The following is a 27,701-nucleotide window of genomic DNA, read 5'->3' on the forward strand; positions in this document are numbered from 1 at the left end:
ATGAGCCTCAAGGCGCGGCCGGAGGCCCCGCCTCCGAGGCGGTGAGCGGCGTCAACCTGAACCAATGCCGCTGGAGGTAGGCGGGACCGCTACGTCGGGTTGGGTTAAGGCTGCGCCTGTCAGTGAGGGCGGCGGGATGGCGGCGCTTTATGCTTGCACCAAGTGCCACCAGCGCTTCTCCTTCGAGGCGCTGAGCCAGGGACAGCAGCTCTGCAAGGTCAGGGCCAGGAACGGGCAGTGGCTGAGGGAGGGGGGCTCGTGGGGGTTATTAAGAGGGCGAGCTGGGAGCTAGAATACCATCCACCTACTCCTTCCTTCCCTTCCTCCCTCCCGATCCCAACTCGCTTAGACGTTTCCTTGGGTGCCGTAGTCAGGACAGCATTGCTCGGCATCTAACCGTCTTCTCTCTCTCTCTTTCTCCTTCCCCCCCCCGTCCCCAGTTCATTTTGGATTCAAAACACTGGCTTACCTCACAGGTTTGTTGTGGAGTATGGAGGAGGTATGCTGTACTCCATGGACAATACTACGTGGCCTCTAACCAATTTCTCCCTGTCTCTTTCTCTCTCTTTCCCGTGCCTCCATTCACATTGGAATCAAAGCAACACTGGCCTACCTCACAAGATTGTTGTTGAGTGTGGCTGAGGTGTGCTGTATTGCATGGACAGCATTGTGTGTTAACCCATTTCTCACGTTCTCTCTTTTTATCGTGCCTCCAGTGTATATTGAAATCAAAGCAACACTGGCCTACCTCATAGGGTTGTTAAGTATGACCGAGACATGCTGTACTTGAGGAGCTTTGAACAGGCTAGATGAAGGGGAGAGATAAATAATGATGTATACATGTTCTTGCATTTGTAGCCACCCTTCTGCAAAGGAGCCCTGGGTGCTGTAGGTGATGGTTACCTCCATTTTATCCTCATAACAGCCATGTGAGGTCAGCTTAGTTTGAGAGTATGTGGCTGGCCCGAGACCATCTAGGGACCTTTCGGGTGAGTGGGGATTCAAACCCATGTCTCTGTGGTCCAATATTCTAGCTCAGTGGTTCTCAAACGTTTTTGGTTTGTGGCGCACTGTAAAACATATAAAAATTTTCTGGCGCACTTCGTGTACAAAATTTAAAATATATTAATATATTTTAAACTATGAATAAAAAAAACTTAATAATAATATACTTTCATAATATTCACGGCACACCTAGCCACCTCTTACAGCACACCAATGTGCCAGCGCACCGTTTGGGAATCACTGTTCTAGCTATTATGCCACCACACTGACTCTCTGGGCCTGGTTGCTGTTGCTTCTTCAGGCAGGCAGCGCTTTGATAAAGAGAAGGGGAAAAGGAATGAAGCAAGACACTAAGGTTTCAGTTATGTGCACTTACCTGGGAATAAGCCCTGTTGAATGTAGCAGGCCTTATTTCTGAAATAAACATGAGTAGGATTGGACTGCAGATTGTAGTAGGAGTGGCTGCTTAAGGATGTGATTTAGAAATTGGGCAGGGAGTTGGTACTTGGGTTTGAAGGTATCCCCACAAAACCCCACTTAACACAACTTAGTGATTCTCTTAGTACATCTTTTGTTCATCCACACAGAGTTGAGTTAGTTAACACTATTGTTTTTGTGTTTCTGCTAACGTGGTAACTTCTAATTGTGGTTTGTTGAGAAAGATGTTGTGTGTGGCAGTGTGATGTTACTTAGCATAATTCGTATGCTGTCCTTCAGCCAAATGGCTCCCAGGTGGGTTCACAATAAAATCAATGCATTGAAGTAAGAACCATACAGCAGAGCCAATCCATTGTAATAGGACTAGTAATAAAGTTGCTGTTGGGATCTCATCCTATGATTGACTGACTGATTACCCGCCCTTCCTCCCAGTACTAGGCACTATGTTGCCGTCGCCGTGACCATATCACGCCAGTGTTAATAGATCTTCACTGGTTACCAGTTGTTTACCGGGCCCAATTCAAGGTGTTGGTGCTGACCTTTAAAATCCTATACGGTTTCGGCCCAGTCTATCTGAAGGAGCGCCTACAGAATCACCAATTATGCCGCCTGACAAGATCAGCCTCACAAGACCTTCTCTCGGTCCCACTGGTTAAAACAGCCAGGCTGGTGCGGACCAGAGAGAGGGCATTTTCGATTGTGGCCCCCACCCTCTGGAATTCCCTTCCTTTTGATCTCCGACATGCTCCCTCCCTGATGGGTTTTCGCCAAGCCTTAAAAACCTGGCTATTCAGGCGGGCCTATGGGATTGGGGAGGATTAATTTTATAAGGTTTTAAATGGAAATTGGTTTTAAATGGATTATGATTGTGTTTGCTTGTATTTTATTTTGTATTATGTACTGCTCTCTATTATTGTAAGTCGCCTAGAGTGTCCACTAACCTGGACAGATAGGCGACCAACAAATAAAATTTATTATTATTTTATTATTGTTAATTTGTTGAGTCGCCTAACACAGAGCAGACTCTATGTGACTTCCAATCAAGTTTAAAAACAATCAGATTTAAATGTTGTACTAGAAGTAGTTACTGACATCTTGCTTTGAACTCTTGTTTGTAGTTAGATGCTGTTTCCTGTCTAATGTGGTACCTAAGTATCACTAATAGATCCTCCGTGGCTCAGAGTGGTAAGCGGCAGTAACGCAGCCGAAGCTCTGCTCACGGCCGGAGTTCGATTCCAACGGAAGGAGGAAGTCGAATCTCCGGTAAAAGGGGTCGAGGTCCACTCAGCCTTCCATCCATCCGTGGTCGGTAAAATGAGTACCCGGCATATGCTGGGGGGTAAAGAAAGGCCAGGGAAGGAACTGGCAATCCCACCCCATATATACGGTCTGCCTAGTAAATGTCACAAGACGGCACCCTAAGAGTCGGAAACGACTTGCACTATAAGTGCGGGGACACCTTTACCTTTTTTAAGTATCACTAACTGGTCCTCTTTTGGAGTGCTTGTACAGTATGAAAGTCAACATTCATTTCCCTCGGTGAATGATTATGATGAAGAATAGCCGTGGCAATGAATTTCACTGTGTGTCCCTGTGAATGTAATAGTCTGTTAGAGAGGCTGTTATTTCTCTGAAAATAATCAGTTATCGCTGCTACTAACTTAATATGAGAAAGAGCCATGAAGAGGAGAGAGCATAGAATTGCATAAGGGATTGGCTGCAGGTGGCTTTGCCCTGGCCGTCTGCTCTAGTGGAATGCTGTGTTAAGGGGTAGCCCAGTCTGATCACTTGGTGAATAAAGAATAAAAAGACCTGTTGGTACTTTGCCATTTTGAGTCACAGCTCTAGTAGCTGCCTTCATCTTTGTTGTGACAGGGTCTCTGTCTTCACTGTTCCTTGTCAGTATCTCTCTCCTTGAGCTTATAGGATGTTAGAGACTGCCAAATACCCTTTTGGATGTTTTTGCCTTTCATCAAGAGTCTATAGATACTTCCAACCTTTTAAAATCTTTCTCTTTCAGGAATGTCGGATTGCACACCCCATTGTTAAATGTACTTACTGCAGGACTGAATTCCAGCAAGAGAGGTAACTGCTCAGGCTGTGTACATTGGCTTGTCGGAGTGGGGAGCAATGGAACAGCCTTCTTTGAGATAACATAAATGACAATTTTTCATGCTTTGTTTCCCAAACAAGGGCCTTTTGTTCTGCCCTTTTTGTGTTCCTTTGGTACTTCTTGACTGTCCAAACACTTAAGCTTTTGTTTTAACCAGTGGTGAGTTGCTTTGCCAGGGTGACTCAGTCAGGGCGTCTGAGTTATTACCCAACAGAGACTCTCGCATCAGAAGTGAGCTCTGTTGAAACTGATAGAGCTTGCTTCCAAGGAAGCGAATTTGGGATTTCAGGCTTGGGCACAGTTCATAAGTGCAATGTGGCTGCTTTAAAAAGATAAAATCAAAATTGCTCCTGCATGGTTGAGGTTCACATTTTGATGGTAACATATGCAAAAGCTGATCACGTGGATTGGTGGGTTGCATAGTTGTATTCAGTGTCAGTCCCAGCAGAGGTTTGGCATTCATGTGGGAATTAACCACATGATTGACGCTTCTATTCCTGCTGCAGCTACAGTGGGGTGGGAGGTTTTTTGGTGTCAGCTGTGCCTAATTAGGTATGTCTGATGGCAAATGTGATATGAATCTCAGTTATATCCAGTTGGCTCATACTTTGAGCAGACCCATTCTTCTTGCTCTTCCGTTTGATATATAATCTGTAAATGCAGACCACATTGCATCATATTTCCCTGTCTTAATTTAATCTTCTTTTTTTGTTCCGATAGCAAAACTAACACAATATGCAAGAAGTGTGCCCAGAATGTGAAATTTTATGGAACGGTATGTATCAGAGTCCTTTTTCCCTTCTGCGCTGGAAGTATATCCTAATTCCTATAGTGCATGCCTGGAGGATTAAATTTGGTAGTCAGTCACCTGATGTCATCGTGATGTAAGGTGATGCTGTGCTTGGAAGCCCTGGCCGTCATGCTGAGCAGGATTTTACTCGTGCTCGTCCAATCCTGCTGCTTTGCCTGTTTGCACTAGATCCCAGCAGGGGAACTGGTGCACACATAGGAGGACAGGAAGCTGCCTTGTAGTGAGTCAGACCATTGGTTCATCTAGCTCAGTGCTGCGTGCCCTGACTAGCAGCGGCTCTCCAGGGTTTCAGGCAGGAGTCTTTCTCAGCCCTACTTGGACATGCATGGGATTGAACCTGGGACCTTATGCATGCAAGGCAGATGCTCCACCACTGAGTTACAGCCCGTCCCAATGCAGAACCAAACCCCACCCATCACCTGACATTACCCTGCATCAAAGTGTTGTCACCTGATTGGCAGGTGGGTGTTGTTTTTAAATGTCCTCATAGGCCACATTTGACCCCTTGGTCAGCCAAGATTGGTCCATGGACCAGAGGTTTCCCGCCTTTAGTAGTCTTTTAAAGCCGAGGTGGGTGGAAAGTAGTTCATGAGCCATTGGTAGAACTCTGGTCAATTTCTGGCAGGCAATCTAGGGCTTGCTGGTTACTAGCATTTTTACGAAGAATGCTGTGCTAGATGGTCTTGTTTTGATCCAGTTAAGGCACTTCATTGTTCTTAAGCAAGATTAACACAGAATAGTTACACCTTAATTGACAAGAGATCCTGAGTATGCACTCTTGTTTTGTAAGTTTGAAAACACTTTAGCGGGAAATGGGGATTCTAGCAAAGGGAAAAAATGGGTAAGTCTCTTAAGACTATGACCCCTGTCCTGACTTAACATATCCAGGGATAATTTTGCATGAATTATTAAAAAAAAAGGGTAGCTAAATGCAGCATTTCTCAAAAAAACTCATCCCGCTTAATTGTGAGGCAGGAGGGGAGTAATGTTGGGAGCGATTAAGCAGATGGTGGTGGTTGCACAAATGATTAAAATGCATTGCTAATCTGTTTGCTATTTATCTTTCTTTTTTAAAGCCCAAGCCCTGCCAGTATTGCAATATAATCGCTGCATTTATTGGTAACAAGTGCCAGCGATGTACAAACTCTGAGAAGAAATATGGGTCGCCACATTACTGTGAACAGTGTAAGCAGCAGTGTGCCTTTGACAGGAAAGACGACAGGAAAAAAGTGAGTGTCTGAATATATTCAGCATGGAATGCAAAGAAGCTGTCTGCTGTGTGTAGATTCTAAGCACCTAAAGGGTATTTATCACATAACGTGTTTTAAAGTATGTCCTACAGATACGCTGATCGGATTGCTCCTTATTGCGTTATTTTGGGTGGGAGGAGGAGAGCTTGGAGAAAACAGCCCCAACCTGGATGCAGCTACTGAGCATTCAGTCCCTAGTAATAGCGGCTGAGAGACCTCCTCATTTGCTGCTCTAGCCCCTCCTTTGCCTGCTGAGATGTAGATTCTTCAGGCCTGACTAGCTGCCTCTGGTTCAGTAGCTGCCGCCTTCTCCCCCCTCTGTCTTTGGGGGGAAAGGTTAAGTACTTTCCTGGTGCAGTTCAGGATGCCCATATCCAAACCCCAAGTCATGGCTGGTCCAGCCAATGTTTGTTTCTGGATCAGTCTGTTAGCTAGAAGTGTAACCCTGACACCATGGCTCCTGAGAACACATTCTATGACAAATTGAGGTTCAGTCCCTTGTAATGCATGGTCTAATGCTTGCAATGGGATGTCTGTCCCAAGTCATGTCATCTCATTGAGGTGTCATCTTTATTGAGTGTTCTTACGCTTCCCCAGTTCACTGGGCAACCTTGAGATCTGGCTAGGCATCCGGTGTGAGAATGAATTAAACTTAAATCCACAGGCTTCAGGGAAAGGCCTGTGTAAATTGGCCAATGTCTTTCTCACCAATAAGATGTGTTTGGTATGAAATGTTATATCCCTGTCTGGCGAGAGCTGAGTGACTCTTGCTTTGTTTTTTTGTTTGTTTAAACCAAGGATAGCCAATATGGTGCCCTTTTAGATGTTGCTGGACTCCAACTCCCATCAGCCCTAGCTGTTGTGGCCAGTGGTAAGGGAAGATGGGAGCTCTAGTCCTTCAACATCTGGAGGGCATCACATTGGTTTAAACAGTAACAGATAATCTCATTTTCAGAACAGCTGTTTCTCAATTCCATTTTAGCTGATGTGCTTTTCCGTTTGTTTAATAGAAAGCTTGATAATATCCTGTCCGTCTTGTGGACTTCCCTTTCTGGTCTTCCTAGGTGGATGGGAAGCTGCTCTGCTGGCTTTGCACGCTCTCCTATAAAAGAGTCTTGCAGAAGACCAAAGAGCAACGTAAACACCTGAGCACCTCCTCCCGGACCAGCCTGCCAGAAAAGGAACAGTATGGCCGACTCAGTGGCAGCAGCCACTACAACAGGTAATTCGCTGTCACTGTAACACACTCTGCAGTTTCACTCCTTTCACTCTTGGGTGTGCCCCTGTGGCACAGGAGGGCAAGGTAACTCCACTTGCAGCAGAAAAGCAGGCTTGGTTTTTTGGCCAAATTACTGTATTCTGGCAACAATGCAGATCTTCAGTGGCCTGCTGAATTCTAAGAAAGGCTGCATACAAACATAAATTTATTTATTTTATTTATTATTTTATTTATACCCCGCCCTTCCTTCCAGCAGGAGCCCAGGGCGGCAAACAGAAACACTAAAAACACTTTAAAACATCATAAAAAGACCTTAAAATACATTAAAACAAAACAACGTTAAAAACATTTTTAAAAACTTTAAAAACATCTTTAAAAAAAAAAAAAGGTTAAAGACATGTTAAAAGCAGTTCTGACACAGACGCAGACTGGGATACGTCTCAACTTAAAAGGCTTGTTGGAAGAGGAAAGTGGAAGCAGACAGGGGCTTTAAGAGAGAGTGTGGAACATAGGGACCTGCCATTGGTCTGTCTACCTCAGTATTGTCTAGAAGACTGACAGGCAGCAGATCTCCTGGGTTTCAGGCAGGAGTTTCTCCCAGCTCTCCGTGGAAATGCCGGGAATTGAACTTGGGACTTTCTGCATGCAAAGCAGATGTGCTATCACTGAACTAAAGCTCCTTCCATTAAAGTGATGTTACAACTGAAACAGCCAGAAAAACTGCCTTCTGCTGCACACTGGAAAAACTGGTTTTCTCTCAACTTGATCTGGGGGGAGAAGATGGCACTTGTGTCCAAAATGTGGTAAATGCACATCCACTGTGGGCTCTCTGCTAAAACAAACTATGCTAGAAACACCCATGGTATAAACCAATGTGTTATTGAACATCTAGACTGTATATCTCCAGTCATTTATCAAGGGAGCTCTCAGTACTAGGCTATTGCAAAATAGTATTTGTTAAACAAGGTGCTTTAATTTCTTGGGATGATTAAAGAGCGTAGGCAATTGTCATATACCAGGGCAGACTGTAGCTATAGCCCAGTGTTGCCTTGTCAGCGGCTCATCAGGGTCTCAGGCAGAGGTCTTTCATGTAGCTTGCTCTTCGATTTTTTTTCTTAATTGAAGGTGCCAGTGATTAGACCTGCCATCTTCTGCTTGCAAATCATGTGCTGTGCCACTGAACTGTGGTTGCTTTTTCAGAAGACCTAATTAACTGCTAACACAGGGAATAGGAGGGAAAGGCTAGTGTACCCTCTCTGCCCCTTACAGAATTCTCTTTGCTGTAGAAAAGTGTTCAGGCGCTGTGCCCTTGATGCAGAAAGACGAAGCTGCTTATTGTCCATAAGGTTGTATCAGAACTGAGGTTTGCAATCTGGGAATATAGACCATCTGAATAAAATAATGAAAATCTTGAAATCTGTAAGATTTTCTGAATTAGCACTTTTTTCATGAAAAAGACAGTCTTGTTCTTGGAGTGAAAATTGGGTGAAGAGCTTGGGGCCCGGGGGGGGGGATGTCTTCCAAGACAATGGTTCTACAACAGAATAGAGTTTTTACAGTAAACCGTGGCCATAGAGAGAGCCCCCAGAATTGGCATCCTTTACCACCTTCCAGCCCAAGTACCATTCCAGAATGTTGTTCCACTGTACAAACTGCCAGGGCATCTCTGTGCACCCCTGCCGACAAAAAACATAGGTCCTACAAACCATAACGCTTCCTGGCAGCCAGTTTCAACCTTAGCAGAAAATGCGACAGGGTTAGTTCTTCATATAGTGCTCTCTACATCTTGCTGGGGTGGGATGGAGGGGAGTATATTACGTGCCAAGGAAATACAAGTTCTCCAGGAAAATGTGTATACTGCAACACACAAGTTAAACAAATTGAGCAGATGTGCAATTGATCTTAGTTTGTAGAATTTATATTGCAATTTTTACAGTTTTGAATAACTTGTCCTTCAGTTTTCCATTCATGGTGAGGGACAAGAAGACACAAAGAATACTAAAATCCACCAGAAATCTTTAGTTCGTAGCATCTCTAACAGGTGTTGATTATTCCCTTCCCCCCCCAAAAAAATTTTTTTACAGCCATGGGAACTAGAAACTTCCTATTTAAATTTTAAATAAAAGAAATCAAAAGTTTATCAGGACATTTAATTCTGCACCCAATACCACATTCAGTGCCTCTCCAGAATCACAGCACACACACAGCCCTGCTTAAATAGGCTCTTGGAAGCTGTTTGGCAAAGAAGTAACAACTGGTATTAAAATGTGTAGCAATTGAGCATGTGGAATTTTTTAAAAAGTGGATGCATTACGGTTGTCTCATGTTTATAGATAAAGCAGCAGTGTTTCTTAAAAAGAAGAAAAGAACTCTTGTTTCAAGGATTTTTTTGCAGTTATTGAAAACAACCAGAACACTGATGACAAATTGCAAAACTTCTCAAAAATGTATTTGTTGCTTGTTTCCTTTTGCAGCCAGAAAACACTATCTACATCTTCTATTCAGAATGAAATCCCAAAGAAAAAACCCAAGTTTGATGCCATATCAGCCAATGGAGACAGGTGAGCCAGTTAAATTTTGGAAGTTCAGGTGGAGGGGATCTGATTGGTCTTTACTTTAAAAAAAGGAAAAAAAGAAAAAGCCTCAGCACTTAAGAGACTTAAAATGAAAGCTCCTCTTCTGGAGTTACAGTGTTTTTGTGCACTTAGTTTGTCATTATGGGAAAAACATTTGCCAAGAGGCTGCTTTTTTAAAAATATGGCTATGCAGTATAGTTTTGGCGTTCCAGACAACAGGCTTAAATTAGGCAGCACAGAATAGAAATATAAGAGACAAAAGAAAGCTATCGTCAAACAAGGACTTGTTTAAAAACTCCATCTTTTTTCCTCTCCCTTGTTCTGGGAGAAGGAAAGCAGCTGCCATTTCTGAAGGCTGTAGCTCCTGTTCTGTGCAGCTTTGCGTAAAATGTGTTGGGTGTTTTTTTTGCCCATGTTGGAAAAGTCACAGCAAGTGAAGTAGTAAGACAGGGTTTCCCTGACACTGAAAATCAGGAAAGAATGCGGGGGATGTAGTTAGAATTGACACTCTTGATGTGCATATTTTCATTCCTCCCTTTCCTCTCTAATTCTCAGCGTTCCTTCCTCTCCCGAGATGCTTTGCCCCCCTATCCAGAGTGCCCCGTCCGTGTTGGTGCAGTGGGCTGCTTCCCAACAGAGTCTCGGTGCCCATGATTGTCCTGTTTCTCACGGCACTGACATCCTGAAGTGAGATCACCTATCATTTTCTCCCCCACCCTGTTTCCTTCCCAACCCTGGGAACTGTCTCATTTTCTGGAAGCAATCCATACTGTTGGATTTCCTCATCATGTCAGGAGTGTGGGGGAGATTGTAGGCCAGAACGTCTAAGTGTGTGCCTTAAATTCATTGGTAACATGCTTATTAACCATCGCTTGACAGTCTGGTTTACCTCTATGTTACAACCCTGTCACCGCTTTGTTGTCTGTGATGGCTACATTTAGAAATATTGAGGCATGAAATCCGTGTGCAAAGGCAATATTGTCCGATGTGCTAATATCGAACATATTTTCCTAGTGTGAATCCTTGTGGAGCCAAGATGGCACCATCCATGCATGAGAGGGAGATATCGGCAGGCTTGAGAGTACCCCAAGGTTTGCAAATGTGCAAGCCCCACCCCTCTCCAATCTTTAGGGAGAGAAAGACTTAAAGAGGCAGGGGAGAACCCAAAGCAGCCCAGTGAGGACTGAGCATGCTCAGTGGGCATGGAATACTGACTGAGTTGGGGGGTGGGGGTGGAAAACCATGGTGGTGGAATGGAGTGTCCTAAAAAAAGGCATGGCTGGTTGGAACCCTGAACAGGAGCGTTCCAGGCAGCAAGGTTTTGTTGCAGGTCCTGCTTAATCCTTTTGAATGACAGGTTGCTGGAGGTCAAATGACAGGAGAAGGCCATCACTTTCTTGCCCTGCTTCTGAAAAGCCAAAGGTATCTGGCCAGTTGCTGGTGAAAGCAGAATACTGGATTCTGTGGACCTTTTGGTCTGATCCAGAAAGAAGTTTTTCAGTGCATTTTTTTTTAAAAAAAGAGCAATATCTCCCTCTGTGCTACGGATATGGGAGCACCGCAAGATTCTGTATGAAACCAGAAACTTAATCCCGTTCTCTTTCCTCTCCCTTCCTGCTCTCCCATGAGCCTGACCCAGTTTTGCCCGACCTTTACTTTTGCCGTGATTCTTATTGCGGCATCCTGCAGGGGGGCAGCTTGGCTGCTTCACTGTGAGCTCGGTTTGATCTTTGGACAAAACTTAAGGAAGCGCCCTAGCTTGGTAGCAGAGCACACCCTTCGCATACTGAACATCCCATGTTCAGTCCCCAGCATCTCCAGGTGCGGCTGGGGAAGACCCCTGTCTGAAACCCTGAAGAGCTGCTGCCTGTCACGGTAGGCAGTACTGAGCTAGATAAGCCAGTGGTCTGACTTGGTATATAACGCAGCTTCCTGTGTTTCTCTGTCAATGCCCACAATGGTACGAAAGGCAGGGGCTTCATTGAATCTGCCCCTCAGCAGTCTTCTGTCCCCCCTCCTGGCCCTTTTATTTATATATTTCACTACATTTATATACTGCTTGATTGTAATAAAACCTGTATGCAGTTTACAAAAAAAATAAGACATTATTATCAATAAAACAGGTATTTAAAAGCATTCAAAAGAGAATTAAAATCAACAGCAAGCAAAAAAGATTAAATGCTAGCATTCTGCATGTCTGGATAGGCTTGCCTGAAGAAAAATGGTTTAAGCAGGCACTGAAAAGGGCACGGCAAAGGCAAGGGAGTTCCAAAGTGTAGGTGCTGCCACACTAAAAGATTGCTTACAAATGTGGAGTGAGTATTATGTAGCATGTGTTACAATGTCAGTTCTGCAGATAGAAGCGGTCGAGTGGGCAATCACAAGTTTTGCTAGCTTAGTAAAGAGTTGTTGCGCTTTGAGCTTGTGCACAAGCACCCTAAATTTTCAGAAAGGCATTGCTTCCAAGGGAGCCGACTCAAGTTTCCTGTGTTTATTTAAAATGTTTGTATCGTGCCTCTCCGTGCTTTCAAAGCAGCTTACTATAAACTAGCTAGCACAGAAAATGTCCAGAACGCATTCATTCATTCAAAAGTTTATAATCTGTCTTTCAAGGCACGCTGCCCTCATAAAGGAGTTTACATGAAAAATCAAAACTAATAATTACAACTAATCATTAATTTAGGACCATTAATCTTCACAAGCAACAACTAAAATTCTTTAGCACAGCACATCAATCAGATGTGTTCAGAGTGTTTGTGTGTGCAGATATTTTCTTAAAAACTACTTCCTTCCTAGCCTTCTACTTAGACTGCTAGCCAGCTGTTCTGCAAAATATCACATGCTCTGGAAAAAGCATGGGGTAGTGGTAGTTGCCTTGTTTTACTATGTAGGTGAAACTAAGGCCAGTGCAAAGCCCGCAAAGATGCCTTCCTGGGAGTTCAGTGGAGCTAAACATTTCCATCAGGCTTAATGTCAGCTCTCGCACTTCAGTTTGCACAATATCTTTCAAGATAGTGGCTCACCTTTCTGCTGGCTTCTGAGGATTGCTCAGGAGTTACAGTGATCATATCAAATATATATGTGAGCTGTGTTTTTTTCCAGAGAATTGGCATAGTTCTAAGATGGATCTGTGTAACGTGAGAATGATGCTTCATTTCTGTGTGGCAACAGGAAGATGCAGATAGTGAATGGCACTATTGGGTCGTCGTCCCCAAAGAAATATTTTATTTATTTATTTATTTGTTTCATTTATAGACCGCCCATAGCGAATAGCTCTCTGGGCGGTGTACAAAAAGGTTAAAATACAAAATACGACAATAAAATCAAGCTACACACAATAGCGTTATAAACATTTAACAGTTAAAATGCCTGGGAGCATAGCCAGGTCTTAACCTGGCGCCGGAAAGACAGCAGCGTAGGCGCCAGGCGTACATCTTCGGGGAGGCTGTTCCACAGTTTGGGGGCCACTACAGAAAAGGCCCTGGATCTAGTAACTATCCTCCGGGCTTCCCGATGAGTTGGTACCCGGAGGAGGGCCTTAGATGCTGAGTGAAGTGACCGGGTAGGTTCATAGCGGGAGAGGCGTTCCACAAGATATTGCGGTCCCACACCGTGTAAGGCTTCATAGGTCAAAACCAGCACCTTGAATCTGGCTCGGAAGCAAATAGGTAGCCAGTGCAAACGGGCCAGAACAGGTGTTATATGCGCTGATCGGCTAGTTCCCGTCAACAATCTGGCTGCCGTGTTTTGCACTAGCTGGAGTTTCCGAACTGTCTTCAAGGGCAGCCCTACGTAGAGCGCGTTACAGTAATCCAATCTAGAAGTTACCAGAGCATGAATAACTGAGGCGAGGTCATAAATAAAGTGAGATGTCCAGAAAAATTGGGACACTGCTGTAAATTCCTACATATTTATTCACTATCCAGTTCACAGGACAGAGGCACAATGTGAAAAGCTTGTTTTGTACCAACAAAACCCACAAAACCTCTATCTCCGTGACCGGCAGCAATACAAGGTCTTGTCCTTGGCCAGTCCCAACTCCCCTCCAAAATATTACTGATGTTTTTCATCAAAATATTGATATTTTCTTTCAAATATTGATATTTTAAAAGGAAATATTGATAAATGAAAGTACCAGTATTTAGAATGAAAGAAAATATGGATAATTTGAAAGAAAATATTGATAAAAGGAAAGGGAAGCAGTTCTGCCGCCGCCAACTTCTCCGCTGTGACTGAGGCTGGTCAGTTTTCACGTTGGTAAGCGAGCAGAGACAGCTTCCACTGCCTCCTATCTCCTCCTATGGTCAAAGTGGTTGAGGCTTGGCTTTTTTCCTCTCGTTTGGAGTTTGGATTATTGGAGTAGTGTCAGGTGGCGGGGGGGGGAAAGAGGGTGCTGTAATGCTGTACTGTGCAATTTAAAAACAGTACAAGAGCAATAGGAATATTTGAGGTGGGGAAAAACAGCCAGGGAAAGCCACTGAAGTTCCGAGCAAACAGGACTGCTTCGCAAAGATGGAAAATATGCAAACCACTGAAAAATCTGGTGCTAAATCTGAATTCAGCGGAATTGTTGCCCATCCCAAGCTAGATGGTCTGACTCTGTATACAGCAGCTTCCTGTGTTTCTAAGAGTAGGACCTCCTTCACCCAACAGCCCTGCCCGTTGATTTTTTTAAATCAATTTTGTAAACCACAAAAGTCCTCGTAGTTGTAATGCCCTATGAAGTTGCCGTTGTGCAGCTCAAGCCCTCGCCAAGTTCTAGTTGTGGGTTTGTTTGTTTTTCAAAATCTTTGAAAAGCAGCTAGGCTGCTCCCTTTCATATTAGCTTCTTGTTTCAAGAACTTTTTTAAGTTTTTAAAAAAATAATTTTTAAAAAGTCCCCTGCTAAGCTGAGCCAGCTCTGAGATGCTTAGGAGATCCTGCTAATCCGCTGCCATTACTTGTCTCTGTAGCACTGTTCAGGTGACTGTTCTGGAGTTAAATCAACACACAAGGAGGGGAGAATGTACACAAGTGCACTAGTTCTGCAAGGGTGACTCTGCAGCAGGAAAGCCTTCTGTATTTGAGGCTCCCACGTGTTTTGAAACCCTGGAAAATCTGGGCTCCAAAATGCATAAAAGCCTCCACAAGTGCAGGAGGATTCCCTGCTACAGGGACCCTTGAACATGCGGAGGGCAATAGGGACAGGGGGCAGAGCTGGTACATGTACATGCACTCCTTTCTCCATGCATGTTCATTGAACCCCATAATGCAGATGTGGGGAACTTTGTGCCCTCCAGATGTTGCTGAACAACAACAACTATCAGCTCCAGCAAGCCTGGACAACGGCCAGGAATGATGGAAGTTGTTGTTCAGCAACAACTGGAGGGCCGAAGGTTCCCCACACCTGCCATAATGAATGCCTGAAGGGGGCTTTTATCACTTTTATATGCCCACTCTTGTGCCAGTTTAAAGCAGCTTTCTGTGGGGCTCCTAGAAAATCTCTTGTCCAACCTTTGACTTAGCTTAGATCTGGTTCATTTCTAACAATGAAACAACTGTGTGCTCACACCCCTCTCTCCTCTCCCCATAAAGAGCAAGATTTTTTGCCCACTATTATATTACTGAATCTGTATCAAGCTTCAGTGATTAGAACAGTGAGAATGAAGTCATGTGTGTGTGCTCTTATTTAGTACTTATTGCTCTAATCCCCCTATATTCTGTACACCTGAACTCAATGGTATTATATACCATATTATATTATATAACAATTTTTCAAGGATTTTTTAATATAACATATACAATTTCTCAAGGATTTTTTAAGGAAGTGAATTCAGTTCTTTAGCACAGTCTTGCGTTTCCTCTGCACTGCCACTGGAGGGCAGGTGTAAACCAGGATAAAGAAATTACAGGCTTGTCATGATGAGTAAGAATTCCTGTTTGGAAGCAGCACCCTGACTGCAACTGGAATCTTTCAAGCTAAGGCTGCAAGGCTTCTGCCATAGATATAGCCTGCCGTAATCTGGGTGGTACAGCAGAAAGCCTCACAAAATCTTTCCAGATTTGATGTCCAATAATATCTAGAGCAGGGGTTCTTAACCTGTGATCCCTGGCCCCTAGTGGGTCTATGGATAGGCTTCAGGGAGTCTCTGAATTAGGCACACACACAAAGATAATCGATTTCTAATGCAATAAAATACATTATATGTAAAATGTTGTGTGTATGTGTTTCTGTGCATTTTTCTGGGGAGGGAGTCCATAGCTTTCATCAGATTGTGAAAGAGGTCTGTGACCCAAAAAAGGTTAAGAACCCCTTGATCTAGAGGGTCCCAGTTTCCACAGCCCTGATTTACAGCAAACCTGCATGGCATGTGACCCACCACCATGCTCACTGCAGCCTGCTGCATGCTAGGTATACCTTTAGGTTTTGCTGCCTGCCTGGGACTGTTCAAAACAAAATGGGCAATTGGGAAGGTGGAAAATCTGTAGCAGTATTGTGCAACGGTGTCTGGATCAATCAAGGCTAGGCAGGAGGGAGAAAATAAAATGATGGGCAAAGGGAGTCCTTGCCTCCCCTAGTGGTTGCCTAATGCAACTCTTGCAGAGCGCTGGGTCTAAAGTTGCCTGGTAATGAGCAAGATCACATTAGCCCGGCCTCATATTGAACCTTTGCCTGGTACCCATAAATAATCCAGGCATTCCATGTAGGTCAGGGTTAGGGAACCTCAGGCGTGGTGGCCAAATGCAACCCTGCAAGTCTCTGTCTGGCCTTCAGGGTTCTCCTCAGACCACACCCCTCACTGGCCCTGCTTTGCACCCTCCGTGGGTGTTATTTCCTGGCTCAGAACTCAGATGTCACTTGCTGGCCTGGGCGAAGAGGGATGTGCAAGTGGGTGTAATGACAAGCCTACAGTACAAAGGTAAATTTACCATTTGTTGCTGTGCTTACTTTTGCTTCTAGTCCTGTGGCCCTTGGAAGGTTGCCAGAGGGGAATGCCGCCCCTTGGGCTGAAAAAGATTCCCTGCTCCTGATGTCTGTGAGTGGGTAGAATGGCAAGAGGGGCAGATTGCTCTATCCCTCCTCTGCCAGCCCACTTCACTTCCAGACTGCTTGGGAAGTAACAGGCTTTCCTTCCTCCATAGCTGGCATGAAAATGAAGCAGGCTGGCAGAGGAGGGGCAGATTGCTCTGTCTCTCATTGGTAGAAGGCAACCTTTTTTTTGCATTCATTTGCTAGGAAGGCAGTAGCTTGCGTTTCCATGCGACTTGTCTCTAAGCAGGCTAATCAATAACTGTAGGCTTTTATCTTTTATGGATTTATTTGCAAGACTGTATTAGCAAATGGGGGGGTTCTGTTTGCGCTGTTCAGCAACATTCTCCTACTCAAGAGCAGCCTCAGGCACACCCGGGCCCACAATTGCACGGTGGAAGCAATAGCAAGAACTGGGCTGTACAATGATAAACAGTTCTACAATTGTGGGAACGGCCGTGGTTGTATCTTTGTGCAACCTGGTTCACAATAATGCTTCCCCATGTGATTGTAGGTGCGGTTTCTTGTTGAAAAGGGGATGTGTGCTTGCTCGTGTGTAAGAGAAACTGACTGTGCAAATTGACCCTTAGAGAAGAAGCTGTAGCTCAACTTACACGGCTTTGAGTATTGCAGAAAATACTCATCTTCCATGTCTTTGTTTTCCATTCGTTGTCTTAATTAAGGCTTCTGTACTGAATGTGCCATCAACAGAATTGAAAAAGACTTTTTATCTGTCATCCCCCATGAACTTTCACTGTAATGTAGGGTTTCTACTTCCAATTGGGTGGTTGTTTCTGTCTCCATTACTAATATTTATGTTTGTTTGTTTATATCCTGCCCTTCCTCCCAGCAGGAGCCCAGGGTGGCAAACATGTTGCGTTTAATGTGTTGTTGAATTCAGACTAAGTTCATTGTACCTAAATCCCACTGCAATCCAGGGGTCTTGAGATAGTAATGAGCACGTTTTTGCTTTGATCTTCAGTGATAACATAAGGGTGCCTAAAGTGATCTGGATCCACCCTATTGTCTTTCCCGGCTTCTACAGATTCCCCATGACTTATAATTAGATTTACGCCAGGATTCTTTGCCTTTCCAAAAATGTGCATGGGATAGTAATGCAATAGCATTTATCTGAGACACACATTGCGTGCATTATTCTCATTGGAGTCCAAGCGCGACCTGGGAAAAAAAGCACCATGTTCCTCACTGGGAACATGCAAAATAACTTAACCAGGATGCTGCTAGAAACTGGTTTCCAAGCAGACAAAGCAATGAATCCCAGAGCAATGAATCTGGAGGACAGCGCCCAATATGCATGAAGACTTATTACTACTCTGCTTCCCCAGTGAAACCGTGGGCAAAAGCACTTTGATTAAAGTTCAGTAAGGATGTAGGAAGACACTTCATAGTCTGCAAGCATCAGTTGGCCGTTCCTGTCGACACTGGGAACTGCAGTTCTGTGACGGTAGATTCTCAGGATTCTTTGGGAGAAGCCAGTAAGATGTGGGATGGGGAAACCTGGTGCCCTCCAAATGTTGTTGGACTCCAACTCCCATCAGCCCCACCCAGCACAGCCAATTGTCAGGGACGATGAGATTTGTGGTCTAACAACATCTAGAAGGCTAAAGGTAGGGATGCAAGGAGGCATTATTTGCTGTTCTGCCTTTTACTTATCACATAAAGCACTGTTTCTGTTCCACTGCAAGTCATCTTCTGCCCAAAACTATGTTGTTCTCCTCAGTGTTGACTGTGGCAAAATTACATCGTTTACATAATTAATTATGTAAATTATAGTGTCATATTTACATTATTCCGCACCATTTATTCCAATGCAAAGGAAACACAAGCAAATTGGGGGGAAATACACAATTAATTACGTATCATTTGCAGACTGAAAACAACAACAGTGAAATGATCGTCTTTGCTGGACTGATTTCCATTCTGGATCTGGGATGAATAACTGCACACTGGCAATTTCCACTCTTGTTTCTGTGGTTGTCGGAATTCTCCGACATCCCTAGCTCCAAGCATAACTGAAGCCTAATTGTGTAATATAGATATTCCCTTGTTGAGGGGGTCATAGACAACTATGTGTCATATCCACTGTTAAGCTTTTCATTCTTCTTACTGTTGTAGCCTTACCTCTTTCTCTGCATGCAAGGAAGGTTTCCTTGATATCCCACATTTTTGCCTGCTGAAGGTTACAACATGAAGAATACCAAAGCACATTAACTCATTTCAGCGGCGGCTGGTGGCTCCATGTCAGTGAGGAAGAAGAATCTGCTCTGGGTTTTAGCCTGAACTTTCAAAGAGCTGTCCAAGGTGCTGAAGCACCTTGAAAGTTCAGACTAAAACCTGGAATGGATTCCACTGCCCCACTGACATGGAGTCACCAGCTGCCACTAACTCATTTTGTACACTAGAAGATCCATTGCTCCTTTCTAAGCTGCTCTTTGCTGGCATGCTGATAATAGTGTTCCTCACCCTTCCATGTAAAGCTATTATGTTGAATACGGGAGGCCAAATGGGATTTATCGCTGTAGGACTAGGCTGAAAACAGTGTCTTAAAATCGACAAAGACAGATGCATACAGTCTTATACACAGGAGCTCAATAACATAGAGAAACTCCGCAGAGGGAAAACTGAACCTGCATGGAAGAATTGCTGTGAATTCTTATGGTAATGGATCGTCCAACACTGCTGCGAACAAGGGGAAGGCAAAGGTCTAGAAAAGCTGGTTATTTGTTTTGAGCAGAGACAGACACGATCGAGAAGGTGCATAACTTTCTCCCTTCTTTCCAAGATAGCTAGTGATACATTTTACATCCCTGCAGCCCAGCCTATGCATGTTTACTTGGAAGTAAGTCACAGTGGGTTTAGCGGAGTTTATGTCTAAGCAGTGCTTATGCATGCATGGAACTGGAGTTGTAGTTTGTTTTGAGTAACTGTTCTCTTTATTTTGTTTGCTTATTAAAATACTTTATGCGCTTTCATAAAAATGCAGGAAGCCAGTATACAGCATACAAAATTCCAATAAGAAAAATAAAAACATCAGTAAATACTGGCTAGTAAAAGGAAACTTCAAACTGCAAAGGCCTGTCTCAACATATGATTTTTTGAAGATGTCTAAAAGAAGGCAGGAATTATTGCTGAACCTCTACTGGCAGGGAGTTCCACAGGGCAAGGCCACACTAAAGGCTCGGTCCCTAGTAAAGGTCAGCTGAACCTCAGGGATGTGGAGAACCACCAGAAGTGCCCCATTAGAGGATCTCAATGATCAATTTGAAGCATAAGGAATCAGGCAGTCCTTAAGGCAGTTTGTGTTCGAGTTTTTGGATGATACATAATGCAGCGGAGTGCAGGAATAACTGTTATTTATTTATTTATTTATTTATTTTATTTTATTTATATACCGCCCTAAGCCCAAGGGCTTTCTGGGCGGTGTACATACAATAAAGCACTCAAAATATATAAATACAATAATACAATATAGCAATACATACATCAATAAAATAATGCAATTCTCAAAATTAAATAAATAACATTATTAAAAGAAAAGGAAAAAAACATTTAAATGAGTCATGATCAGAGAACTTCATACAGCCAGGTTTTTTATACTAGATATGCTCTGCTCCGGAGATAAGACAGTCTCAATTTGAAAGGACACAAATTGGCTCTTCTTCAGCTTTTTCAGGACCTGATCTTCGTGACTCCCAAAAACACTGTCCTCCATCCTAGCTTTTAAAAATGTTTTCTTTCTTCACAAATTTTCATTTTGTGTTCATCTACTGACTAACACAACAGTCCCTATCAGTAGTTGCTCTCACCACCTGTGAAGTCCCATGCCCTTGCCAATCATCTTGTCTGGAGGAAACAGTCTCCCTCGTGCTCTAATGGTCTTCAGTATCAGTATCAGTTAAGCCTGGTAGTTGAAAGAACAGAGAAACGTTAAGTTAGTTAAGTTATTACTACAAAGAGATAGAAGTCATACATGCTAAAGTAACTATGCAGCTTCCACTCAGGGTGCCATTAATGGTACCCTGAGAACTAGGACAGGAAGCAAAGGGGAGGAGTGCAAAATCTGCAAAAACAACAAACGCTTTTTGAGGAGGAAGCAGCAGAAGGCAGCATAGGTTGCTTTTCTGTTGATCACCCCCCACTGGTTCAGGTCACTTGTAACACATGTTGGTGCTTTACTCCAAACAGTTTGGGCCTGAGTTGTTTAGGGCTTTGTGAATTAATACAAGAGCCTCTTTGTCACAAAGTGTGGATTTATGTTGCAGAAATGGAAACACATTAAACATTAGCTAGAGCTTTGCATTGGTAATTGCCAAAGAAGGGGTGGGATTGCCTCCCCCTCCATTTGTTAAAAAAGAAAAGCCTGAATATATGTGTCAGGCACTATTTAAATACGTAGTTGGAGCAACGTGCTTTCAGTGAATGTGCTGAGAATGTATCGCATAGGTATTCTTTTAATTATTGTAAACCAACCTGAGATCATTGGTTAAAGGGCTGTATACATCTCTAAATACACCTCACTGAATGATGATGGCTTGATATCCGTGGGGTACTTTCCAGGCCTGTTAGTCTGTGGGACTGGCCTCTCTTGTTCATGGCTTACCATCCCATAAGAATCGGAGCATAGTGGTGTCTAATTAATGAGATTCCTCCTTGCTGTCTCTTCTAGTTTTTCTCCAGACCTTGCCTTAGACTCTCCTGGCACCGACCACTTTGTCATCATAGCCCAGCTGAAAGAGGAAGTGGCTACTCTAAAGAAGATGCTGCACCAGAAAGACCAGATGATCCTGGAGAAAGAGAAGAAGGTGATGCCTCCTTTGAGCCTCCTTGGTGGGACAGTTTGCTTTGAATGGTCCTCACCAGCGTACTTGTATTCATTTTGCTCGGAAACACTTGCTCACCATCCACCTCTCTGGGAAAGGCCAAGGTCTCATTTCTGGCATCATGCTGTGTCTGAGCATCTCTGAAGCCCAGCACAACCGCCCATACCCTCCTCACGAGCTCCAAGTGGAAAGTGAGGCGGGAGTGTTCCTGTTGCATTCAGTTTCACACTCGCCAAATAGGGAGGGATATTCTCCCTGATGAATAAACGTATGGACCCCTTGCACTTAGCTGTATCTTTTTAAATGGCTAAAAAAACCCAGCATTGTGTTTGCTGGTGTATTTTATCTTATTTTATTTAACAAAAATTATATACCACTTAATTGTAAAAAATAGTGTTCCTCACCCTTCCGTAAGGCTGTTGTGTTGCGTATGGGAGGCCAAATGGAAACTATCGCTGTAGGGCTAGGCTGAAAACAGTGCTCTGAAATCCAACAAAGACAGATGCGTACAGTCTTACACGCAGGAGCTCAATAACGGAGGGAAACTCCAAAGAGGGAAAAACTCTAAGCAATTTACATAAAATAGAAAATAAACATTAAATATTATCAAATAAAGTTATCACTTAACAACAAAATAAACTGTAACTATCATATGCTCCAAGTTAATTTCCCTGCTAGTGCTGCATTGTTATATTCTGTAAGACCAGAGCTGAATGGAAAATCCCGCTTTCTTTTTCCAAAAATGTGCACTGTCTATTTGAGGTGCAGTCTGCAATTGTGCTGGAAGGTCTTTAATGTGTTCATATTTCGCTCCTTAAAGATGGTGAGCAGAGCTAAAGCTAGATCTTGAGAAGCTGCCTGTTGCATAATATCCCCAGGAATGATACCGGGGCGGTATAAAAGAGGCATTAGATAATAAAGACTTGTGAAAAATCTTTTTAAAAATAAAACATAATCATCATGGATAAATAGAGGTAGCTAAAAACTACCTGAGCAGACTAAACAACAACCAACTTCAATGACTTTTGGCCTCGTGCCAAAATAATTTTAATGTTGGCGGATGTCATACTTTTATGGGGAGGGCATTCCACAGACAGGGTGCCACCACAGAGAAGGCTGTCTTCCTGGTTGCCACATAATGAAGTCCTTCTGGCAGCAGAACATGGAGAAGAGCCTCCTCTGAAGGTCTCAAGACATGGGGACATTAGTGTAGGAAGAAACACTCCTTCGGGTATTTGGGTCCCAAGCTGGAAGGTACTGGTTGCATTCCATGATTTTGGAAATTAAGCCGCAAGGCATCCTTCAGCAACCTGGTGCCCTCCATATGGCTTGGACTACAACTCCCATCAGCCCCAGCCAACACTGATGGGAGTTATAGTCAAAAACATATGGAGGGCATCAGGTTATCAAAGGCTGACATAAGAGATTAGGCTAATGTCAGCAAGGTTCCTGCTTTGACTTTCAAGCTAAACATACATGGAAGCTAATAAACCCTGTTATCGTGTTCCCAGGGCCAGTCCTGTAACTTATTTAACATGCTGGTTTCTACAAGGATATCTTCCATTGTATGGTATATAGTGGATGCAAAGGAATTTAAACTAGTTAATCTTCTTTCTGTGTGTCTTGCAGATAACAGAACTGAAGGCTGATCTGCAGTACCAGGAATCTCAGATGAGGGTGAAAATGAACCAAATGGAAAAGACTCACAAGGAAGTCACAGAACAATTGCAGGTAACTTTGTTTAACTTTCTCCGTTAACGACTATTCACGAAATTGATTAGACGTTGTCTATATAGCGACCAGCTCAGCAACCCTTTATATTGTTAGACCTACTTATATCCTCCTTTGGATAAGTATACTTTAAGCGAAAATAAACTTTAAGTGAAGCAATTGTCTTCACTTGTACTGCACACAATCACCACTAGATGGCAGCGGCGTCATGCCAATAAAGTGCACGTTATTGCGAAGCGGGCAAACGTTAAGCGGGGGATGGGGACGGATGGAGCATGTACGTTATAGCAAGGCAACGTTAAGTGAAGCGACGTTAAGCGAGGTATGCCTGTATATTGTTAGACCTACTTACATCCTCCTTTGGATAAGCATAGGAAGCTGCATTCTGCCAAGTCAGACCCTGGATCTGTCTAGCTCAGAATTGTCTAGGTTGATTGGCAGTGGCATTCCAGGTTTTCAGATGGGAGCTTTTCTGAACCCTACCTAAAGATACTGAGGGCTGAGATCAGCATTCTCTGTCTGCTAGCACAAGAGCTCTTGCACCAGTGGACGGGCGAGTTTTAATGTTGTGCAACAGAGGAATCCAGTGCAACAGTTGCACTAGCAGAAACTCATTCCACAACGAAGTTACATACCTGCTTGTACTTTCTCTTGCGCAACAATGTTCTGCTGGCACAAGCCATTTCGTCAGCATAGCAGGTATACCGCTAAGTGACTTTGATTTAGCGCTACATTGGATGCAACCCTATAAAATTAAACCTGGAACCTTTTACATGCAAAGCATCTGCTGTTCCAGCTGAGCAGTGCAATTCATCACTGGAGTTACAAGACCCGAATTTCATGCAGCAGACTGGTGGTTCTGGGAGGATGACACTCCAGAGACTGCACTGCATTGACCTTCAAGGGCCAAAACTACATGTTAGGTTAAACATGTGATCACATTTCAATATGTCTGGGTTTTTAAAAAAAAAAAAACCAGCACTGAGTGTGTGTGGGAGTCACAGGTTCATCAGGGCTGCAGAGAGGAGGAGTAACTGTTTTACTCCCCCCATTGTCTCTACCCTGACAAAATCCCCCCATAGCATCTTTAGGGAAGGGGATTTCTGTTGGGACTGTGGCACAGGAGAAAAGATTAAAGCCCCCTTTCTGTTTGACATGGTCCTGATCTCCCCTCCCTCCACACAGCTGTTATTTTTAAATTTTTAATGTTACATGTCGTTTGGCCTTAAGCAGCTTCGTTTGAATCCAGCCCAGGCCTGCAGTGGCTGAATGTTGAAATCTTCTATTTGGCGTCTTCAGTTAAAACCTTACCTCAATCCCTGTTTCCAGTGAGCTTCTCCACCTCCCCTGCCCTCCAGTTACAACCCAGGTGCACTTACTAGGCACACCCAAGCTCTTCAATGACTATGGTATTAAACACCCCACCCACTCCACCGCTACTGCCACCCTCATTCAGCCTGAGCTGGTCTTCCAACCAGGCTCAATCACCTTTGCAAATGGGCCTTTAAGACTGCAATTCTGTACACATGTAACTGTGAAAATAATCCAATTGACCATAATTGGGCTTACTTTTGAATAGATATGCGTAGGATTGTGCTGTTCAGCCCCAAGGAGTACTAGGTAGAAAGGTGCTTGCGTTTCTCTGAAAGATTTTATATTGCCAGTTGATGGTGCTATGACACTCAATTTAGGAACACAGGAAGCTGCCTTATATCGAGTCACACCACTGACCTACTTCTCTTAATGCTGTCTGCAAGGACTGACAGTAACTCTCCAGGCTTTCAGAAAAGGGTCTTTCCCAGGTCTACCTGAAGATGCCAGGGATTGAACCTGAGACCTTTTGCATGCAAAACATATGCTCTGCCACCCAGTTACAGTCGTTCCCTTAAAAATAAGGTTCTAGTCCTCATGATTATGAGTAAACAGCTGATTGTTTAAATAACACAGCACTCTGCCTTATGATGAATCAGACCATTGTTCTGTCTAGCTCAGTATCATCTACTGAGACTGGCAGCAGCTGTCCAGGGTTTCAGAAAGGAGGCATTCCCAGCACTACCTGGAGACAACAGGGTTAAAATGTGATCACATATTTAACAGGGACTTTCTGAATGCAAAGCATGTGCTTCGCTGCTGAGCTCCAGCCCTTCCCCGAGAGTATGCGTTAGATCATATTGCTTTTATCTGTGGCTGTGTGAATGCCATGCTTCTGTTGGGAGTGCAGAAATCCTGCAGTGTGTGGTCTTAGGTGTAGAACTCAGCTTCCTGATAATACACACTTTCATTGTTCAGCTGCAAATATATGCTTGAAAGTATGTGGGCAATGTCTGCTAGAAAGTCTTGGGAGGTGGAAGGATGGCTGAGTAAGATCTGCAGGGCTTCAGTGCCTTCCTCTTGACCAGTTGCAGAATTGGGAAAACTGCGGTATGGATCACTTTGCATAATTTATGCAGGTCACAGAACGGAGCTTTTCTCAGTCCAGAATGTTATTTTAAGTGAACACCATCGTGCTTGTATTCTTTCTTTTCCAATCCAAGATTCTGTGTAATTGCCAACAATTACTCTGAATGAAACTCTAGTCCAGCGCATTCAAGTAACACATTTTTCTCTGGGTTGTTTTTTCCCCCTTTTCCTACAACAGGCCAAGAACAGAGAGCTCCTGAAACAAGCTGCAGCTTTGTCAAAGGGCAAAAAAACTGAGAGGTCGGGAGCAATAACCTCCCCTTAAACACAGTATGGGAGGTCTTTCCACACTAAGGTGGCAAACCCAGCTGGTTCAGTTGGAATCCTTCCAGAACCTCACTTGGATTGTTATTGTGATGGATGCCATGGAAACCTCTGTGGGTGACCATTCAGTAGCATGCTTGAAGTGTTGGGGGTTTTTAATATCTGGCTCTCCTCTCCCAGTACAACGATGAGGATGGCTGGGGGCACTTTTTCCACTGCTCCTATCCTTCCCAGCCCATCAACAAACACTTTCAATGTAAAGGTTTTCTTCAGTTTTATTATCGCTGCCATCAAGTCGGTGAGGTATCAAGATGGGATCCTCCATGGACTTCTGTTGCTGTCGCTCTTTTTTCCCCCCCAAGGCATTGTAACATCCTGCTTGGGTGTAGCATTTTAAAGGGAAATATTTAACCTGGCTTACTCCTAGAATGCTTACCTCTGGCTCTAGTATGCAGAGCACCTTGAGACCCTTTCTAAAATGTTTCCCTTAGGTCTGTAGAACAAGGGACATTGAATCAGATGGAGGTTTAAATTAGCAAACGTCTATCAAATTCTAGAGGTTTAAAGGCTCTTGGCAAACTAATTGGGGACATTATTTGGAGGGAAGGGGGTTCATTGATTGAGATTTTACTTATTCTGGTTTTTTTTTTCATTATTATGCTAACTTATATTCCATTATTTACAAGGGGGGACCTGCGGATTCTTTGCCTGATCAAGATTTGACTGCTCTCCCCCCTCTCATTTTTATCCCACTCTGTCTGTGGAAGTATTTTAATAAGATCAGTTGCAGTTTGAGGAGACTCCCAAGGAATGTGGTGATAATTGGGTAGTAGCAAGGCACAACTATGCTGAGTTTCTAGGAAGCTGGGCAGAGAACAGCCACCATCTTTTCAGTTAACTTAACGGCAGTACAAAAGGATTTGGGAGACTGCCAGGAAAGGTGCTAGTTTTGTTCTCCACAATGATGGCTTCACAGGAGAAGGAGGCTGCTGGGAGTGCCAGTAAGGTCAAAAGACTCCTATCTTAATTAGTGGGAGAGATGAGATGAACTGTGCAGCTGTTTGAGCCCTGCCCCTCAAGGCATCTCTTGGGAAATAGCAAGTGTTCAAATGCAGTTGAGATCATGGCAAGTAGGTATCTGGCCAGCTTGCTTCTTTGTACAGAGCCCAGTCAGAAGAGATGTCTCAAGGGGAAAGAAACACACACATCCCAGACACACACCTAACAGCAACCTGAGATGGTGTGATGCCAACTTTCTGTAAGATAAAGGGACATCTGCTGCAGCTTGAGTTTTATGGATATTTTAAAATATATACATATATATATTAAAGATGATTTTCTTCAATAGCACTTTGGAGACCTACAAGCCTTGAAGGCGGAGGAAAGGATATTGAAATGAATGCTCTGCTGTGGGTTATTTATTTTCTAATCTTCTTTTTGCTGTATTTGAAAGACTTGATGAGTTAAGAATCCATGCCACCGGAAGGAGTTGTAACAGCAGAAACCTAACTTTTATACTCAAAACATTTTTAGGGGGGAAAAAGAAATTTTAGTGGGATTGGTTTTTAGCATCCTTGATCTATGAAAAATAAAGACAAGGAGAAGGATTTTTTCTGTAAATAGTGTCTTTTTTCTTAACTGTGACAACTTGATCATGCATTTAAGTGGGTGATTTATAGTGATGCTTTTTTTCTTTCTATATTTGTAACATTGGCGATCTTAAGAAAGAGTTGCATTGATTTGTACAAATCATGTACAATGAAAGTGGTTTGGGGGAGGTGAGGGGGGAAATATTTTGGTGGTTTCATGTTTTGATATTTTGTCTATGCCTTTCTTGGTTAAGTCAGCAAGGAGAAACCATTTCCCCCCCATTGGTTTGGGCCTGATCCAGGTACAGGCCGTCAGCGCAAAGCACAAAAAGCTTTTGGTGCTATTGTGGAATTTGATGTATGTAGAGGATTAAACGGTATTTTCTGTTATGAAA

General features: G+C 43.6%; 1 protein-coding gene across 3 annotated transcripts; it reads left to right on the top strand.

Moving 5' to 3' along the window:
• FAM76A (family with sequence similarity 76 member A) lies at positions 1–27,701 on the top strand. 3 transcript variants are annotated; one of them, XM_061597236.1, is made up of 10 exons: positions 1–76; positions 3,464–3,528; positions 4,277–4,331; positions 5,444–5,596; positions 6,682–6,839; positions 9,311–9,397; positions 9,968–10,099; positions 21,109–21,244; positions 22,892–22,993; positions 25,632–27,701. In XM_061597236.1, the coding sequence occupies exons 1-10, from the start codon at positions 65–67 to the stop codon at positions 25,716–25,718; spliced, it is 987 nt and encodes a 328-aa protein (XP_061453220.1). In that variant the 5' UTR covers positions 1–64; the 3' UTR covers positions 25,719–27,701. The 3 variants fall into 3 exon arrangements, with proteins under 3 accessions (XP_061453220.1, XP_061453219.1, XP_061453221.1); XM_061597235.1 differs by lacking the exon at positions 1–76 and adding an exon at positions 88–217; XM_061597237.1 differs by lacking the exons at positions 1–76; positions 9,968–10,099 and adding an exon at positions 88–217.

The sequence above is a fragment of the Rhineura floridana genome, chromosome 15 (genome assembly GCF_030035675.1).
Source record: "Rhineura floridana isolate rRhiFlo1 chromosome 15, rRhiFlo1.hap2, whole genome shotgun sequence".
Lineage (NCBI taxonomy): Eukaryota > Metazoa > Chordata > Lepidosauria > Squamata > Rhineuridae > Rhineura > Rhineura floridana.

What these genes read in the sequence shown, in the direction of transcription:
- FAM76A (XM_061597235.1), top strand. Translation starts at nt 137, where the DNA reads ATGGCGGCGCTTTATGCTTGCACCAAGTGCCACCAGCGCTTCTCCTTC. An exon ending in GGAAAGACGACAGGAAAAAA is followed by an intron (nt 5,597 to 6,681) that starts GTGAGTGTCTGA and finishes TGGTCTTCCTAG; the next exon opens with GTGGATGGGAAGCTGCTCTG. An exon ending in GGCAGCAGCCACTACAACAG is followed by an intron (nt 6,840 to 9,310) that starts GTAATTCGCTGT and finishes TTCCTTTTGCAG; the next exon opens with CCAGAAAACACTATCTACAT.